This window comes from Tupaia chinensis, unplaced genomic scaffold (assembly GCF_000334495.1).
Source record: "Tupaia chinensis unplaced genomic scaffold, TupChi_1.0 Scaffold000082_1, whole genome shotgun sequence".
In the NCBI taxonomy this organism is placed as follows: Eukaryota; Metazoa; Chordata; class Mammalia; order Scandentia; family Tupaiidae; genus Tupaia; species Tupaia belangeri.
The window spans coordinates 243,499-263,451 of NW_006159543.1; the positions used below are offsets into that span (position 1 = coordinate 243,499).

The following is a 19,953-nucleotide window of genomic DNA, read 5'->3' on the forward strand; positions in this document are numbered from 1 at the left end:
GGGACTGGGGGAGGGGGAAGGAGGAAGGGGACTGCTCTGTGGCGAGCGTGCCCCACAGGCTGTTTCCGTTATGTTACCTCTCGCGGGAGGGTCACGTTCATTCTCACCGTGCGGTGGGGTGGAGTCAAGATGGAGAGAGTGAGGCGAAGCTCCCAGGTTTGAAGGCTAGGGCTGGAGGGCCCAATGCGGGGATCCTGGCAGGCTAGAGAGATGGGAGGGAACAGACGCTTAGCCTTGGCTATGGAGACACGTGGCTTTGTCGCTTTGCTGTTGAGCCACACGGCTGGACTGGATTCGGTTCAGCTCTTTAACCAGCTTGCATCGGAGACGATACCGTGCACTGAGCCCTCCTGGTTTTTCTCCAAGAGTCTAAGAAGCAGTTTTTCAGTTCTACTTGGTATCGGTCCGGTTTAGTTGAGAAAACCTGACCTTAGGTACTGAGGGCGCTAGAATTATTACTGAGAACTTCGCTTAGATGGGAAGCGTTGGCTGTTCTCGTCTTTAGAATCATATACCGAGTAATTGGAGCTATACTTAAGTTAAATCTGGTTGAGCGGATAAAGTGATGCATTAACTCTGTGTCCGTGATAGCCAACATCGCAGCTGGAGCTATCCTGAAAATCTTAGGGTACTAAATTTCTGGAATCTTTGACCTTCCCCAGTGCAGCTAGCTATACACATAATACAAAAACATTTTTTCAGTAACAAGAATCCTTACTGAACTTGTTCACTTCTCTTAGCGCTGTGTACGGAAATTTAGAAAACCATTTGATACCTAAAGGAAATTTAGAAAACCATTTGATACCTGAGTGTTAAAATAATTGAGGACAGATAATAGAGTGGATGACTGGAATCGGACAATGTATTGCAACTTGAATTTTTTTTTAAATTTTCTTGCCATTAAAACAAGCTCCTTCCCCCTACTTCCACCCTCTACCTTTACCTTGGAACCATCTTAGAGATAAACTTGGTTACCTGATTATTCACTTTCCCTTCCACCTATAACAGATTTGGAATCTTTTGGTTCTGATAGGTGTATCTTGTGTTTTATTGTTACCCTATTGATCAGATAACACAACCCGCAATCTTAGTTATCTGTTAAAAGGGCAAAGTTTTCATCTAATGATCAGTTAAAATAGTTAAAATTACTTTTTGAGCATATTTTCCTAAATGCTTCTGTTCACTTTTTTGCTTTCTTTAAGCTGATTTCCACTAAGTCCTTATCTTTTTAAGACCCAGCTGATAAAAGTATCCATCTGTAATAGACAGCTTCTTTCTAGATTATTGGGTTGCTGATTGTGATGCAAATGATAGTGCAAACACTGATGCCATCTGTAACCAAGCAATACTTGAGTTAAAAGGCACTTAGAAGCTGCCCTCTAGCTTTGACCACACCATTATGGCTCATGGGCCTTAGTAAAGAGGACAAAACAGGACTAGATTCATAGTAAATAGTAATATAGCTAGGGAATAAGAATGTATTTTTATTTAGAGATTTTTTTCCTTGGCCCCTGTGGTTATTAAATCCTTTTCCTATGCTTCTAGGAAAAATGTAAAGGCTTTATTTTATCCTTGTGTTAATCTTTCTGCCCCCCCCCCCCAATGCAACACAGCAGAGCCTGAGGCTGTATTAGGAGGGGAGAAACAACTTACTTTTCTCCTGATTGATTAAGCTCCACAGGGATTAATTGCTGACCAGTTAGGCTTCCTCATTTCTGGCATAATCATTAGCTTGTTGGTTCCTTAGACATACTGAAATCTTCATTGAACATAATCAAATGATGTCTCTGGAGCTTCCTTTGCCAAGTCCCCTACTTGGGATCTAAAGTCATGGACAGGACAACTCCGTGGAGGTCTGCAGTTGATGATCTTTTAAGCAGAGTAGCATTTCTTCTGAAATCAGTATCATTCTTGGCTGTCATGTTATTTAGGTAATACTAGTGGGGGACTTCAAAAAGTTTGTGGAAAACTGGAATTAAAGTATGAGTTTATTGGGTGCAAAAAATTTGAAGTCTACATAGGGTTTTTTTGTAAAATGGATTTTTTTCCTATGGACTTTTTGAAGACTGTGTGCAGGCGTACTTGTGTATGTATCCACGGTATGTATACGCAGAACTTAAGGTGCTGCAATCAGCCTGAATTTGAATATTTATTTAGCCTTCCTTTGCCTCAGTAATCTCATCTATAAAGTAGTATTTACCATACGATTTCTATTAAGCTATTAAGATTAAATGAGATAGGAGTAAAGTTTTTTTTCATTGCCAGAGGGTACATTGCTTAGTAGAGAGAGTGCCCCACCTCCCACCCCCAATGGAGTGTGGTCACAACAGTAATCTTTTCTTTATTTCTCTATTTTGTCAGGATTTGAAGCATGAGTGCACATATGCCCAGCATGTTTTTTCAAGCTGCCTGTGGCCAGGATTTAAACCCCAGTCAGCCATGTGGGATCCAGTGTGAAGGTCTTAGGACATTTTCCAACATACATTAAGTACAATAAATGTTGGCAAGAAGGAGTAGTAATGTTACAGAAAATGTGAAAAATACAGAAAACAAGAAAAAAGGCACCCATTATAATTTTACCACTTGTGATAACTGTTCACATTTTGATTTTTTGTCTTCCAGATGTTTATGTTAACTATGAAGACTTGAAAAGCTTGTGGAGGGTCCAGTTGCTGTCATGGTGGTTTGGGGTGGCTGAATCCCCACATGGCTGATGGCATGGTTCAAGTCCCAGTCCCAGTAGCTTGAAAAACATGCTGGGTATATGTATGTGCATGCCCAAAATTCTGAGCAGAGAATCTAGGAGAAGGGATTGCTATATGACCATCCTTCTGAGGGTTGATTTTTTCACTCCCTGCTAAATTTGCCTGACTCTGGTGAGAACATATCCTGTAGCAAAAAGTTTCATGAACAAAAACATGGAAAAGTGGAATCAAAGGTCAAGTTTATTTTGGTGCAAAATTTTTTTAAAATCCATGGAACTTTTTAATACCAAAATAAGCTTGTCCTTTCATTTCATTGTCATGAATTATTACAAGTTATTTTTTCTACAACACAGAGAGAAACAAAAAAGAGACAGCATTCCCAACAGACTCATGATGCCACGATCCACCCCTCAGCTTTCAGTCAGTACTGGATCATGGGCAGTTGTATTCCAGATGTACTCAGGAAGGTCTTCAGACTTGAACCGGGGATCTTCCCATATGGGATTGCCTCACAGAGCATCATATTTTACCACAGCGCCACCATACAGCCCCAGGTTTATATATATATATGTGTGTGTATATATACATATAAAGATTAATCTCCCACAAATGTTACAGCAGTCAACACTCTTCTGCTATATGTAAGAATGATTGTAACCATTTTCCCATACTTTAACCAACATTACACATTGATAATCTCTTTTGTTTACTATCTAAAGGATAGGAGTCACTTTTATCAAACTAATCATTAAACTAATTTATAATATAATTTACTTTGAATATTCTTTTGCCACATTTTATACAAAACAAAAGCAGAAACAATGCAGATAATTAAAGTTTAGAGTTAGTATTCTCTCCCCTTTACGTTTTGCTATAGAGCAAGTTCACTGGATGGGAAGGGGTGTGAAATTACTCCCCAGAGGGAATAGCCATTTTCTTTATTCTCCTCTTGGGATTTGGGCATGCAGGTACATGGCCCACTATTTTTTTTTTAAGAATTATTTTAACTGTGTTTATTTATTTATTTCATTTTATTTTAATTTGACCAGAGACAGAGAGAGAGACAGAAAGCAAGAAATCACCCCCCGGGGGGATGGCCACACCGCAACCCCTTCTCCTCCATTCTCCTCGAGATCGTGGGCATGTACGCACACATGCCCGGCGTGAGTTTTAAGCCACTGGGTCTGGGACGTGAACTGCGGTCGACTACGTGGGAGTCCAGTGACATAGCCATTACGCTAACTGCTGGTCCCTCGACCTACTATGTTTTTGAGATCCAGCTGCCTTAGCCACCAGATCACCCACAGGCCAGTTAGTATTCTTAATAACTCATGCACACCCATTTTTAGTCTTAACAATTAAAATGCAACTCATACATCTTCAAATGATACTGTCTAAGGCAGTAATCCCTCTGTTCAAGGAAGCATGTATCAGCCAGCATTGGCCTTCTATGATATATAAGCAGCTTTTTTGGCAGGTCATGATTCTATTGCATTTTCATCTCAGGTGAGGTGGAAATATGGTAAGAAAAGGATGAGCTGTATCTCCAGAATTCATCTTCCAGAATACCGACAGCCAGATTTTCATCATGTAGGCAGGAAACAGGGGAAGTCTTCCCTAGGCTGCTCAATCAACCCAAGAAACATGCTCTAAGGTTACAAACATCTGGTATTGCCTGGTGAGATAAAACCCACATTTTAAACACATATCTATGAGACCCATAAACACATGGTTATTGCCAATTGTTGATCGAATGATTTTATATGTAAATCCTTAGACATAGTATCTGACCATTTCTGACTATTCCTAAAATACCTAGAAGTGAAATTATTAGGATGGATATGCACCATTTTTCAGGCTTTTTTTTTAGAGTTTTTTTTTTCTTTTTTTCACTATAGGGTGCGTGACAAATTGTTCTCCAGAAACAGTCTCATTGGCAGTAATATTAATGTTTAGCATATAATGAGTGCTTAAAATGTGCTAGTTTCATGCTAAGCACTTTGTAAACGTTGCTGGGAGGAGTTTCTTGGACTATCCCTATTATACAGAGGAAGAAATGAAGATTCAGATGTTAAGTAACTTGTCCAAATCTGGATATTTTTTAAAATTTTTTGTGATATGGTATCTTACCTGGCTTTTAGAACTTTTGGGCATACTAAAATTTTCACACTGTTCTGTTAAATGTTGATAAGTAACCATGTAAACCCTTTTGATTATTTAGTTATTCTGTATTGGCTGAGAGGGGGAAGATTTTAATTTAATTTCAGTTGCCTAGGATTTTCCTAAGAACTGTATACTTTGGTTGGTTAATCCCTTGTATTTAGGAACATGCCAACATCTCCACAGTCTAAATTATTAAGATTTTTCTTATGAATACTATCTATTTGGGGAATGAGCAGGTGACATGGTTGCTGAAGGAATTGGGGAGAGAAGCTAGTTTTCTCTCTGGTTAGGGTCACTCAGCCTATCCTGCCTCTTCAGAACAGCTAGGAGAATTATTGGCCCAACGCTATTTGGAGAACGTTCTAATTAGAGGGAGAAAGAGGAGTGTTACCCCTTAAATTGCTGAACTACAATAGGTTTTTCTACCTAATGTATTATATTAGGAACAAACAGGTTTTAGGCCCAAGTAGTCTTCAGTCGCCACCATAACTTATCTCTTACACTTGAAGGAAATCTTAAGAACAGTGTTAAGATTTTTCAGTTCATTGAACTGTTTGACTAAGATGTATAACCCAAGTGTAGTTCTTGGAACTTTTTAAGGTTTTGCCAAAGTCTTGTATGTTATAGTAGTACTAGAGGGAATGATTAGTCTTGATTAGTAAAATTAGAATCATACACAGTAAAATAAGGTAGTCCTAGTTTACTTGTACCACCTTATTTTCAACAGTTAAAATAACTTTCAGGTTATCAGATGCATGCATCGTGGTAGCAAACATCCTTATATGCTGAGGTTAAGTTTTAGTTTAAAGTTTCACTTTGAGAAATGGCTGAACTGCTGATTGTTAAATGATAAAACAAAAAGGGTACCTGCAATTAGGTGGGGTGCTGAGCTGATAAGTAATTTTAAGAAATTATTCTTGGGGGCCAGCAGATGGTGTAGTGATTATCACTGGGCTCCCACGTGGCCAACCATGGTTCAAGGCCTGGGCCTGGTGGCTTGAAACTCAAGCCAGGCATGTGTGTGTGCATGTGCCTAAGATCCCGGGAGGAGAATAGAGAAAGGATTGTGGTGTGGCCATCCTTCCTGAGGGGTGATTTCTCAGTTTCCTTCTCTTATGTCTCTGTCTCTCTGAGTGCATGCGGCCCTAAGGCAAAAACCTCAAAAAAATTATTATTCAAGCCTTACATGATGTTAGAATATATATATACATCTTAAAGGAATCACCTATTCTAAAGCTATATATTTCTTAGAGGCTGCATGATGTTTCAATTGGCAATCATCATTTAATCTTAAGTGATACTAATACTTCACTGGCTTTCAAGAAAGGATTTGAAGTGTATTTCATACTAGTCACAAGTACAGATGGTTTAAGATAGATGTCAGAAGGCTTAATAGGGCTGGTGCCATACTGCATAGTGCAGCAGTTAAGCACTGTTCATGGGGAGCTGGATTGCTCATGAATGACTGGTTCTAGTCCCAGCCCTGGCAGTTTGTAAAACATGCCAGGCACCTATTTGTGCATGCCCCAAATCCAGATGAGATTAAGAATGGAAGATAATGGAAGATAAAGGATTGATGTGACTACATCGCTTTGGGAAGTGATTTTTTTGTTTTGTTTTGTTTTCTCTCCAGTGAGTACACAGGCCCTCTGGCAGCAAAAAGAATTTGAATAAGAAGCCTTATAGAACATAGGACTATAGCAGTTGTGTCAGGAATTTGACATAAAGTGATTACTGAAATTTAGTGTTATTTTAACTGTATCCCTTGGCTTCTTGGCAGCCCAAAGGATAAAGAAATATGTAATAGATTATGTAGTTTTTATTTTTATAAAATTCTTTAGAGACTTCAAGGCAGAAAATCCTAAGAATTTTGTGGACAGGATCCTTAAATATTGATATTGAGTAACATAATGAACAATGTAGTGATTTTGTGGGTATATTTATATTGACTGATAATTGCCTTTTGTAAAGAGAGATAAGCTACCATGCTCTAAGTATGCTTTCTGGTCTTAATTGATAACGATAAAGCTTTTAAAAACCTAGAGAAATTGTATAACCTTTATACTATTTTGATGAATTATCACACTGTACATTTGTTTTTGTTTTTGTTTTTTTTGTTTTTTTTTTTTTTTGGAGAGGTTTTTGCTATAGGGCACATGCGCTCACCAGAAAGACAGAGACAGAAAGCAAGAAATCACCCCCCGGGGGTATGGCCATGCCGCAATCCCTTCTCCTCCATTCTCCTCTTGGGATCTTGGGCATGTACGCACCTGCGCCCGGTGTGAGTAGAAGCCACCGGGTCCAGGACTGGAACCGCAGTCGACTACATGGGAGTCCAGCGACAACATAGCCATTACGCTAACTGCTGGTCAACTCCTAATCAAACAACCTGACTAGCAAGTGAATGCCTGGAGCACAGATGATAGTTTGTGTTCCTTTTTTTTTTTTTTTTGGAGAGGTTTTTGCTATAGGGTGCCTGTGCTCACCAGAGAAAGATAGACAGAAAGTAAGAAATCACTCCCTAGGAGGGATGGCCACACCACAATCCCTTCTCCTCCATTCTCCTCTTGGGATCTTGGGTACACATGCATACATGACTGGTGTGAGTTTTAAGACACCAAGGTCAAGACTCAAACCCAACTACATGGGAGTCCAGTGACATAGCCATTACACCAAATGCTGGTCCCAGATAGTTTGTGTTCCTAACTAAAATGAGCCATAGACTTTTCACAACATAAATGCAAAGTTGACTTTACTGGAAACCAGTGTGCTTGACTTTATTCTTCCCCAGGGAAATAGAGATCACAGTCATGGAAGTGAGTTTTAGAGACTGAATGTGGGCAGGATTAAAATGTTCTGAGTCTGGGACCAGCAGCTGGCATAATGGTTATGTCGCTGGACTCCCATGTAGTTGACCGCGGTTCGCGTCCCGGACCCGGTGGCTTAAACTCACGCCGGGCGCGTGTGCGTGCGTGCCCAAGATCCCGAGAGGAGAATGGAGGAGAAGGGACATCTCCCCTGTGGGGTGATTTCTCACTTTCTGTCTCTCTGTCTCTCAGTCTGTCTGGTGAGCACACACGCCCTATAGCAAAAAGCTCTCCAAAAAAAAAAAAAATGTTCCGAGTTTTGGAGTTGTTCAGCTGTTGGAAATACTTGGTCAAAAATCCTAGAGTTGCATACCATAAAAAATAAAATACTCACCAGTATCTGTTCCAGCCAGCCAGTGCCTGTATAAGAAGAATGAATGAATGGATGTGTGAATAAATGAATAAATGTATTAATAACCCTCAAAACTAGGCTGCCTCTTGCATCCATACACTTTAGACAGAATATGAACTGGCTACAGGCCTGCTACTGGGAAAATTTAGGAGACTGGCTTCAATTAAATTATTTTGAAACAAATGCAGATATTACATCATTCATATTTCAGTAATTGCAAAAAGAAATCTCTTAATATTTTTAATGTAATTTAAATTGTGTGTGCTTGCCAAAGAGAAACAGGAAGAACAAGAAAACACTCCCTCCCTGTCAGTGGGTTGTAGTCGTGTCCCATCACTCCATTCTGTCTGGAGTTTGGGCACCCATGCATGTGTGCTTGACATTTCTCAAGCTTCTAGGGACAAGATTTTAGTGGCATGGTTGGCCATGTGGGATCTGGCTCCCTAACCACTAGGATATGGGGCTGGCCATATAATCCTTATAAAGTAAGTAGCTAGTGTTCAAATACCCTATCTCAATTTTTTTTAAAAAATATAGATTGTCTAAACTGGTATGTAATGAGGTCCATACAGTGTATACATATATTGATATGATTTTTAAGTCACTAAGATAGTCAGGGAAAGTGCTTTTTTTTTTTTTCTTTTCAATGGTCAGAGGATATGTATGCTGGCCAGTGAGAGATCCAGAGCACTTCCCAGTTGGGTGTGGTTGCACCCTAATCTTTTATTCTCCATTCTCCATTGTGTCAGGATTTGGGGCATGCATGCACATATTCCCCACACATTTTTCTGGCCACCAACGTTGGGGTTCAAACTGGTTGCCATGTGCCATCTCTCTCGCTTTTTTTTTTTTTTTTTAATTTTGGAGAGGTTTTTTGTTTGTTTCTTTTTTGTTGTTTTTTGTTTTGTTTTGTTTTGTTCTGTTTTGCTATAGGGTGCATTCACTTGCCAGGGAGACAGACAAACAGACAGAAAGAAAGCGAGAAGTCACCCCCTGAGTGGATGGCCATGTCATCTCCCCTCTTCCTTCTCTCTGGGTTTTGGGCACGCATGCCTGCATGAATTTCAGATTGCTAGGTCTGGGACTCAAACCATAGTTGGCCACATGGGAGTCCGTGCCTTAACTCTGGATCTGTCTCTCTTAACCATGGTGCTATGGGGCTTGCCTGAGGGAAAGCATTTTGACTGGAGACCTGAAAAATGAGTGAGGTAGTTGAGGAAAAAGCATCCCAGGTAATGGGAAAAAGTGTCAAGGCTGGGAAGTGAGAAGGGTGAACTCAGAATGTAAAGAGTGGCTGGGGCGTGTTGAGTAAGGGAGATAAGGAGAAAATATATTTTTTAAATCACCCGAGGGCATGGGCACTCACCAGAGGGAGAAAGCACCACCCAGTAGGACATGGTCACACCTCAATCCCTTCTCCATTTCTCCATTCTTTCTGGATTTTGGTTGGGCACACATGCCCAGTGTGTTTTTCAAGCTGCTTAGTCCTGTTTTCTGTCTTTAAAAAGAATGATTTATTTATTTAATTCCATTTGTTGTTACTATTTTTAAAATTTGATCAGATAGAGACAGAGAGAGGGAAAGGGAAAGTGAGAAAGAAAGCCGCCAAGGTCAGGGACTGGAACCATGGTCAGCCATGTGGGAATCCAGAGCCTTTAACCACCCCGCCACCTGCCAGCACTGGGGCCTGTTTTCAAACCATGGTTGGCTATGTGGGATCTGACTCCCTTAACTACTATGCTACAGGGCCAGCCTAGGAAAAAAAATATTTTGAGATGAACTATTTCTCAAATTAAATATTAAAATTTGAGTTTTTTAAGTTCCCTTACAATATTAAATCGTTTCTTGGAAAATACAGTTGAACTAAGTTCTTTTGACTGACTACAGAAGTGGCCTCCCCTTTTTTTGCCATGGGGCACATATGCTTACCAGGGAGATTGGGAAGGAGGAAAGGAGGGAGGGGGAGCGAGAAAGAAAGAAAGAGAAATCACTTCATTGGGGTGGGCGGCCATCCCACAATTTCTTCTCCTTCATTCTCTTCTTGTGATCCTGGGCATGCACACCTGTATGCCTTGTGTGACTTACAGTCCATCAGGTCCAGGACTCGAATTGTGCAGCTGACCTTCTGGGATCAGTGTCTTAACCCATGCCTCTTATTTATTTATTTATTTATTTATTTATTTATTTATTTAGGAGAGGTTTTTGCCAGAGGGTGCGTCCGTTCGCCATAAAGACAGACAGAGAGACAGAAAGCAAGAAATTATTCCCTGGGGGGATGGCCACACCACAATCCCTTTTCCATTCTCCTCTTGGGATCTTGGGCACACATGCACACGGGCCCGGCATGAGTTAAAGTCATCAAGTCTGGGATTCAAACTGCAGTCGACTCCATGGGAGTCCAGCGACATAGCCATCATGCCAGCTGCTTGTACTGATAACTTGATTTTTTGTATGAACTTTTTAAAAAAAATTTTGGCCAGCAGGTGCATGTGCTCACCAGAGAGACAGAAACAAGGTGGGGAGACCCCCAATGGGATGTGGTCACACTGCAGTCCCATCTCCATTTCTCCAACCTGTTAGGATTTAGGGCACACATGTACATGAACCTGGTATGTTTTCCAGGCTGCAAGGGCCAAGATTCAAAGCGTGGTTGGCTGTATGGAATCTTGCTTTCTTTTTTATTGGGGGGGGGAGGTTTTAGCTAGCTACAGGGTATGTGCGCTCGCCAGAAAGACAGAGAGAGACAGAGAGACAGAAAGCGAGATATCACCCCCCCCCAGGGGGGATGGCCATGCCACAATTCCTTCTCCTCCAGTCTCCTCGGGATCTTGGGCACGCACACACACGTGTCCAGTGTGAGTTTAAGCCACCGGGTCTCGGACTCGAACCGCTGTTGACTACATGGGAGTCCAGCGATATAGCCATTACGCTAACTGCTGGTCCCTGGAATCTTGCTCTCTTTTTTTTTTGGAGAGGTTTTTGCTATAGGGTGTGTGCGCTCGCCAGACAGACAGAGAGAGAGACATAGAGACAGAAAGCGAGAAATCACCCCCCAGGGGGGATGGCCACACCGCAATCCCTTCTCCTCCATTCTCCTCTCGGGATCCTGGGCACGCACGCACACGTGCCCGGCATGAGTTTTAAGCCACTGGGTCCGGGACGCGAACCGTGGTGGACTACGTGGGAGTCCAGCGACATAGCCATTACACTAACTGCTGGTTCCCGAATCTTGCTCTCTTAACCACTAGACCAGGGGGACAGTCTTAGTTATGAACCTTTATGAAATCAGCTTTTACTAAGGGATGTAATAATGATTGACTCAAGATATAATAATGCACTTTTCGTCTTTTTAACATTCAATCACTGCATCATTTAAGGGACCCAAAATGGAAAGACATCTATTGAGTTTTTTTTCCCCATTTACGATAGGGTGTGTGCACTTGCCAGAGAGACAGAGACATAGAAGGAGGAAGGGAGAGAAAGTGAGAAATTATCCCCTGAGGAGGATGGCCTCTCCACAATCCCTTCTCCGTTTTCCTCTCCAGACACATATGCAAACTCACCCAGCATGATTTTCAGTACCAGGTCCAGGGCTCCAACTGCGCCACCTGCTGTCCAGATAATTCAACTTTTGTTAATATTAAATTTTTGAGATAATTGTATATTTACATGCATTTGTGAGAAATTAGAGAACCCCAGTATACCTATTACCTAGTTTCTTCTAAGTTCCTAACTGTAGTTTTTCTATAGTATAGTTTGTTTTTGGTTTTGGTTTTGGTTTTGGTTTTGGATTTGGTTTTTGGAGAGCTTTTTGCTATAGGGCACATGCACTCGCCAGAAAGACAGAGAGAGAGAAAGTGAGAAATCACCCTGTGTGTGTGGGGGGGGGAGGCCACGCCGCAATCCCTTCTCTTCTGTTCTCCTCTCAGGATCTTGGGCACACACGCACATGCTCCCAGCATGCGTTTAAGCCACCGGGTCCAAGACTCGAACTGCGATCGACTACATGGGAGTCCTGTGACATAGCTGTAACGTCAACTGCTGGTCCTGCCATAGTATAGTTTTTATAGAACTCTGTTACAACAGTCAGCATATTGACATTGATAGAGTCAAGATACATAATGGGAGGCCAGAAGGTGGTGCAGTGGATGCTTTGTGAGGCCGAGCCACATGGGAAAGTTCTGTGTTCAAGTCCAGACTGAGCACACATGTGGCCATGATCTCTGGCTGGCTGAATCTGGGGACAGGATTGTGTTATCGTGACCCTGCCAGGGGTGCTATATCACTGACACACGTGGAATAAATGAAATAAACTAAAAGAGATACAATACGGTCTTATCACCACAAGGATCCTTCCTGTTGTTCTGTTATAACCACATCCACTTTTCTCTCATCACCCCCAGTTGTTTTCTTCCTTATATTGCCTTCGTTTCATTTCAGTATCTGAATAGTTCTAACCTCATGAAATGGGTTGGAAAGTTATTCCCTTACTTGTCTTCTGGAAAAGAGTTTGCAAGATGGGGGTTAATTCTTCTTTAAGTGCTTAGTAGAATTCTCTAGCGAAGCTTTTTTTTTTGTCAGGCTTCCTAAAAGTTTATCATTTGTACTGATTTCTCCTCCTCCCTCCCAAGAACTTGCCTTTTGTGTCATTGATTTTCTATTTTATTGATTTCAGCCTTTATGGTTATTTTCTTCCTTCTGCTTGCTTTCGGTTTATTTTGCTCTTTTTCATGTTTCTTGAGGTAGGGACTTAATTTTTTTGACTTGCAAAATAATGCACCTTTAGCATAAGGACCCCATATAGTATTATATACTTGAAGTCGGTACCTGAAGAAAATTTATCTTCAGCTATCTTAAACTCTTCTTTTTTTGTTCTGGTTACCAGGAACCTCAGGCTCCCTGTTATAATTGGTTTCTAGCTTGATTTTTTTTGGTACTTTTTATTTTTCTTTAAGATATAAACAAGAACCCCATCATTTTAAAAAACAGTATCTAACTTGAATTAGAAAAAATGATCTCCTCTCAGCTTCTAGTAATTACCTTTCCTGGTTTGAATACAAGTCCCTTTCAGAATGCTCCTTGAAATTTTGTTTGGGGAAAGAAGGATGAGGTAAACGTGGTCTGATAGGCATAGGACAGTGGGTAGTTCCTGAAGCCACACAAAAAGTGATAGTTATGGTGAGATAAAAGTATAGATCTTTTATTTAATAACGGTATTGTCTTTTGATTTGAAGTAAGTTTTTCTCTAGCTCAATAGGCGCTATCAACCTTTCTGATCTACTTGTTTACAAAAACACACATGTGCATGTACACATGTGACCTCATCTCACATAGAGGATTACTAGGGGAAATGGTGCTGCTTTAGGGTGACTTTTTTTTCTTAATCATAGGTTTTTTTGGTAGGGACCCAAGTAGGGATATTAAAGCTTTCTATTTTTAGTAAAATATAGCTCTGCTCCATAATTAGAGTAGCTTCCCATGGAGTTGTTGGAAAAGTCATGACATTTTTCTATGTTTTTCTATGTAAAAATGTGTCATGACTTTTCCGATGACCCAATATTAAATAAGACTTACTGATTAGGCCAGAAATAACAGCAGAGAATGAGGGCAAGGACCACATCTGTTTTTATTCACCCTGTATCCCTATCCCCTAGCATTGTGACTAGCATATGAACATTTGATATTTACTGAGTGAATCACCAATATGGTAGAGGGGTGGTACTTTCATCTGTCAAAGTATTATTATAGAACAGTAGTGATTCATTCCTTATGATAATTCTACTTTTTTGTTATGTATGGATTATGTAACAGTCATACGTGATGTATCAAATTTGCATTCATATCATATGTACTTGTATGAAATAAGATTTAAGCCATCTACTGAAATTACGGTCCAGTTATTTGTGAGTGCCTTAGATTAACGTCAGCCAATCTTTTCAATGTCATGTTGTGTGTAGAAAATGGTAATATTTGTATAGCGCGCAGGAGTAAACTGAGGCAGCAAACTGCTTCTAGTATAGGTTCTTTTTCAGGAGATTTCTTAAGGTCTGAGAGGATCAATGTCCCCATGTAGCCATAAACCACTCCTGAGGAGGATGGCCTCTCCACAATCCCTTCTCCGTTTTCCTCTCCAGACACATATGCAAACTCACCCAGCATGATTTTCAGTACCCGGTCCAGGGCTCCAACTGCGCCACCTGCTGTCCAGATAATTCAACTTTTGTTAATATTAAATTTTTGAGATAATTGTATATTTACATGCATTTGTGAGAAATTAGAGAACCCCAGTATACCTATTACCTAGTTTCTTCTAAGTTCCTAACTGTAGTTTTTCTATAGTATAGTTTGTTTTTGGTTTTGGTTTTGGTTTTGGTTTTGGATTTGGTTTTTGGAGAGCTTTTTGCTATAGGGCACATGCACTCGCCAGAAAGACAGAGAGAGAGAAAGTGAGAAATCACCCTGTGTGTGTGGGGGGGGGAGGCCACGCCGCAATCCCTTCTCTTCTGTTCTCCTCTCAGGATCTTGGGCACACACGCACATGCTCCCAGCATGCGTTTAAGCCACCGGGTCCAAGACTCGAACTGCGATCGACTACATGGGAGTCCTGTGACATAGCTGTAACGTCAACTGCTGGTCCTGCCATAGTATAGTTTTTATAGAACTCTGTTACAACAGTCAGCATATTGACATTGATAGAGTCAAGATACATAATGGGAGGCCAGAAGGTGGTGCAGTGGATGCTTTGTGAGGCCGAGCCACATGGGAAAGTTCTGTGTTCAAGTCCAGACTGAGCACACATGTGGCCATGATCTCTGGCTGGCTGAATCTGGGGACAGGATTGTGTTATCGTGACCCTGCCAGGGGTGCTATATCACTGACACACGTGGAATAAATGAAATAAACTAAAAGAGATACAATACGGTCTTATCACCACAAGGATCCTTCCTGTTGTTCTGTTATAACCACATCCACTTTTCTCTCATCACCCCCAGTTGTTTTCTTCCTTATATTGCCTTCGTTTCATTTCAGTATCTGAATAGTTCTAACCTCATGAAATGGGTTGGAAAGTTATTCCCTTACTTGTCTTCTGGAAAAGAGTTTGCAAGATGGGGGTTAATTCTTCTTTAAGTGCTTAGTAGAATTCTCTAGCGAAGCTTTTTTTTTTGTCAGGCTTCCTAAAAGTTTATCATTTGTACTGATTTCTCCTCCTCCCTCCCAAGAACTTGCCTTTTGTGTCATTGATTTTCTATTTTATTGATTTCAGCCTTTATGGTTATTTTCTTCCTTCTGCTTGCTTTCGGTTTATTTTGCTCTTTTTCATGTTTCTTGAGGTAGGGACTTAATTTTTTTGACTTGCAAAATAATGCACCTTTAGCATAAGGACCCCATATAGTATTATATACTTGAAGTCGGTACCTGAAGAAAATTTATCTTCAGCTATCTTAAACTCTTCTTTTTTTGTTCTGGTTACCAGGAACCTCAGGCTCCCTGTTATAATTGGTTTCTAGCTTGATTTTTTTTGGTACTTTTTATTTTTCTTTAAGATATAAACAAGAACCCCATCATTTTAAAAAACAGTATCTAACTTGAATTAGAAAAAATGATCTCCTCTCAGCTTCTAGTAATTACCTTTCCTGGTTTGAATACAAGTCCCTTTCAGAATGCTCCTTGAAATTTTGTTTGGGGAAAGAAGGATGAGGTAAACGTGGTCTGATAGGCATAGGACAGTGGGTAGTTCCTGAAGCCACACAAAAAGTGATAGTTATGGTGAGATAAAAGTATAGATCTTTTATTTAATAACGGTATTGTCTTTTGATTTGAAGTAAGTTTTTCTCTAGCTCAATAGGCGCTATCAACCTTTCTGATCTATTTGTTTACAAAAACACACATGTGCATGTACACATGTGACCTCATCTCACATAGAGGATTACTAGGGGAAATGGTGCTGCTTTAGGGTGACTTTTTTTTCTTAATCATAGGTTTTTTTGGTAGGGACCCAAGTAGGGATATTAAAGCTTTCTATTTTTAGTAAAATATAGCTCTGCTCCATAATTAGAGTAGCTTCCCATGGAGTTGTTGGAAAAGTCATGACATTTTTCTATGTTTTTCTATGTAAAAATGTGTCATGACTTTTCCGATGACCCAATATTAAATAAGACTTACTGATTAGGCCAGAAATAACAGCAGAGAATGAGGGCAAGGACCACATCTGTTTTTATTCACCCTGTATCCCTATCCCCTAGCATTGTGACTAGCATATGAACATTTGATATTTACTGAGTGAATCACCAATATGGTAGAGGGGTGGTACTTTCATCTGTCAAAGTATTATTATAGAACAGTAGTGATTCATTCCTTATGATAATTCTACTTTTTTGTTATGTATGGATTATGTAACAGTCATACGTGATGTATCAAATTTGCATTCATATCATATGTACTTGTATGAAATAAGATTTAAGCCATCTACTGAAATTACGGTCCAGTTATTTGTGAGTGCCTTAGATTAACGTCAGCCAATCTTTTCAATGTCATGTTGTGTGTAGAAAATGGTAATATTTGTATAGCGCGCAGGAGTAAACTGAGGCAGCAAACTGCTTCTAGTATAGGTTCTTTTTCAGGAGATTTCTTAAGGTCTGAGAGGATCAATGTCCCCATGTAGCCATAAACCACTCACAGCATCCTTGTAGAGAAGCTTTGCTTTTTATTATCTGTTGAAGTATGGTATTAATACTTAATTTATTGTTTTATGTTCTTTATTCATTGTAGTGTGGAAATTGGCGAAAGTGTACGTGGAGAGGATGTCTACATTGTTCAGAGTGGTTGTGGTGAAATCAATGACAATCTGATGGAGCTTTTGATCATGATTAATGCCTGCAAGATTGCTTCAGCCAGCCGGGTTACTGCAGTCATCCCATGCTTTCCTTATGCCCGGCAGGATAAGAAAGATAAGGTAGGAGAAGAATTTTGTTCATTGATTTGGTTTTTTGATTTTGTTAGAGGCTTTGTATGTGCTTTGCATGAGAGGGAGAGTGGGGGTGAGTGGGGAGAGAGGCCAGAAAAAGAAAGGAAGGAAGAAAGAAAAGAAAAGGAAGGAAGGAGGCTAAGAATGCACCCCCTTGGCGGGGGCAAGGTAGTCTTGCCAAAATTAATCCCTTCTATTACATTATCCTCCTGGGATTTTGGGCGCATGTGCATATATACCTGTTGTGTTTTCAAGCCGCCAAGTCCAGGACTCAAACCATGTAGTTGGTCATGTGGAATCCAGCCATCATAGCCACCATGCCACTGGCTGGCCCAAGAAGAATCTTAAAGCAAGAGAAGCAGGAGCACTTGCCTAAAGTCATAAAAATTCTTGAACTGTCAGATATATATTTAGGGGGTATTTTTATTTCTTTTTTTTTTTTGGAGAGGTTTTTGCTATAGGGCACATGCGGTCGCCAAAAAGACAGAGAGAGTCAGACAGAAAGCAAGAAATCACCCTCCCAGGGGAGATAACCACACCACAATCCTTTCTCTTCCACTATCTTTTCGGAATCTTGGGCACACACGCACATATGCACACACGCCTGGCATGAGTTTAAGCCAACTGGCCTGGGACTCAAACCGCAGTCAACTACATGGGAGTCCAGTGATATAGCCATTATGCCAATTGCTGGTCCTCCTTGGGGGTATTTTTAAAATTACATTTTTCTTAGATATTATCCTGTCTTCAAAACAATAGGCATATAATTGTCATATAAAATAACATATTTGTAATTTCTATTTTATGCTAGTCATGCATGTGTAACTTTCAAATAGCTCACTGGTATTTTTAATTGTATAACACTTGGCCATATGGGATCCAGCTGCCTTAACTGCCTTACCACTTGCTGGTCCCTTGATGTGGTTTTCAAGTCACCAAGGTCAGGATTTGAACCACGATTGGCCATATGGGATCTGGCTCCCTTAATTACTAGGCCAAGGGACTGACCCTTTAAAATTTTATTGCACCAAAATAAACTTGTGCTTTTGTTCCCCCCAGAGGGCAAAGCATTTAATCACATTTTACAACTAGCAGCATTGTTAGGATTCAATGAAATAAACCTATTTCTCTCCAATTTCTACTAGTGGTTTTTGTAGAAACTTCTACTTTATTTCCATTTTCTGTGAACTTTTGGAACTACCCTCATAGTTCATTTTCTCTGATATGTTAGAGGATAAAGACTGTACATAAAGCTGGACCAACAGATGGCATAATGGTTACGTTGCTGGACTCTCATGTAGTTGACTGCAGTTTGAGTCCTGGATCCAGCAGCTTAAAACTCATGTCAGGCGCATGTGTTTGTGCCCAAAATTCTGAAGGGAATGGAGGAGAAGGGATTGCAGCATGGCCGTCCCAACTGGGGTGGTGATCTCTCGTTTTCTGTCTCTTTCTCTCTGGCAAGTGCACATGCCTATAGCAAAAATCTCTCTTGAAAAAATACTATATATAAAGCTTTGCTCATCTGTTGTATTAGGTTGTTAGGAAAGTCATGACGCATTTTTTTCTGTTTTTCTATGCAAAAATGTATCATGACTTACCTGATGAAGCGAAAATTCATGCGTAATTATTAAATTCAGTGTCTGTTAGAAGAACAGATATTTTTATTCCAACAGATTATCAAAAGCATGGGCTTTGCTGTTTTACAGTAAAGCAGATATATTTACCTTTTATTTCAGGGCATTAAGTTTGCTGAAAAGTTGTTCAGGTAAGTATGGTAGTGATATACTGGATAAAAAAACCTATGATTTCTGTTTTGTGATGTTACACAGGTTTGAATAAGTTTTTTTAGAGAGATTTTTGCTATAGGGCGCATGTACTCACTGAGGAGACAGAGACAGAAAGCGAAAAATCACTCTCCAGGGGGGATGGCCATGCTGTAACCCTTTATCCTCCATTCTCCTCTTAAAATTTTGGGCATGAGTGTAAATGCACCCACCATGAGTTTTAAGCCACTGGGTCCCGGGACTCAAATTGCAGTCAACTACATGTGAGTCCAGCAACATAACTGTTATGCCATCTGCTGGTCCTGGGTATGTGTGTTTTTAAGAAGATTGTATAAATAATATAATTCTTTCTTTTGGTCTGTCTCATTTGAATGTGAGCATGGGAAATATGTGAATAGGCTGAAAATATATACATTAAGAAAATGAAAGCTAGGAAAATGTTTCCCTTATTGAAATATATATCTAAGCTGGAAAAGTGATATTTCACTTAAATTTTTTTTCTAGATTATGATCTCTACTCTAAGTCAATGGCCATGTCTCTTTCTATGAATTTCCTGGTGGGACAGTGTCTTAAAGATAGAAGGTACACAATAAATGTTTACTGAAGAAATGAACTCTTCAAATGAGTCTTTTTTTTTTTTCTCTTTCTTCTCTCCACTTAGAGCCGGGCTCCAATCTCAGCCAAGCTTGTTGCAAACATGCTATCTGTGGCAGGGGCAGATCATACTGTCACCATGGACCTACATGCCTCTCAAATTCAGGTATCAGTGAAAGCTAAGTATTGGGGGTTAGAAAAGTAGGAGGAGAGGACTGATAATATGGAGGATTACCCCAGAAACCAAAAACCTGTGCCCAAGTACAGGTCAAATAAACTAGACATTGACATACATTAGAAATGTGTATTTACGTTCGGCATACTTCAAGACTGTATAGTCATTTGGGTTAATTAGACGGGAAAGCAATCTGACGTTATGGGACCAGACCTATTTTAAATACTGGCTCCGACAACCTAGCTTTGTAACCTCGGACAGTTTACTTAACTTGCTCGAACATACACTTTTTCACTATTGTGAGTATAAAATAAGATTAAATTCCTAATGCAACGTCTGGCCCTTGA

At 40.2% G+C, this 19,953-nt stretch overlaps 1 protein-coding gene across 1 annotated transcript in view; it reads left to right on the plus strand.

The window, feature by feature from the left end:
• The window catches only part of PRPS1 (phosphoribosyl pyrophosphate synthetase 1), a 40,566-nt gene that overhangs the window by 8,654 nt on the left and 11,959 nt on the right, over positions 1–19,953 (plus strand). Inside the window, exons 3-4 of the mRNA XM_027769692.1 lie at positions 16,857–17,040; positions 19,499–19,597. Coding sequence (XP_027625493.1) covers positions 16,857–17,040; positions 19,499–19,597 — 283 coding nt within the window. The remainder of the gene's footprint in view (positions 1–16,856; positions 17,041–19,498; positions 19,598–19,953) is intronic.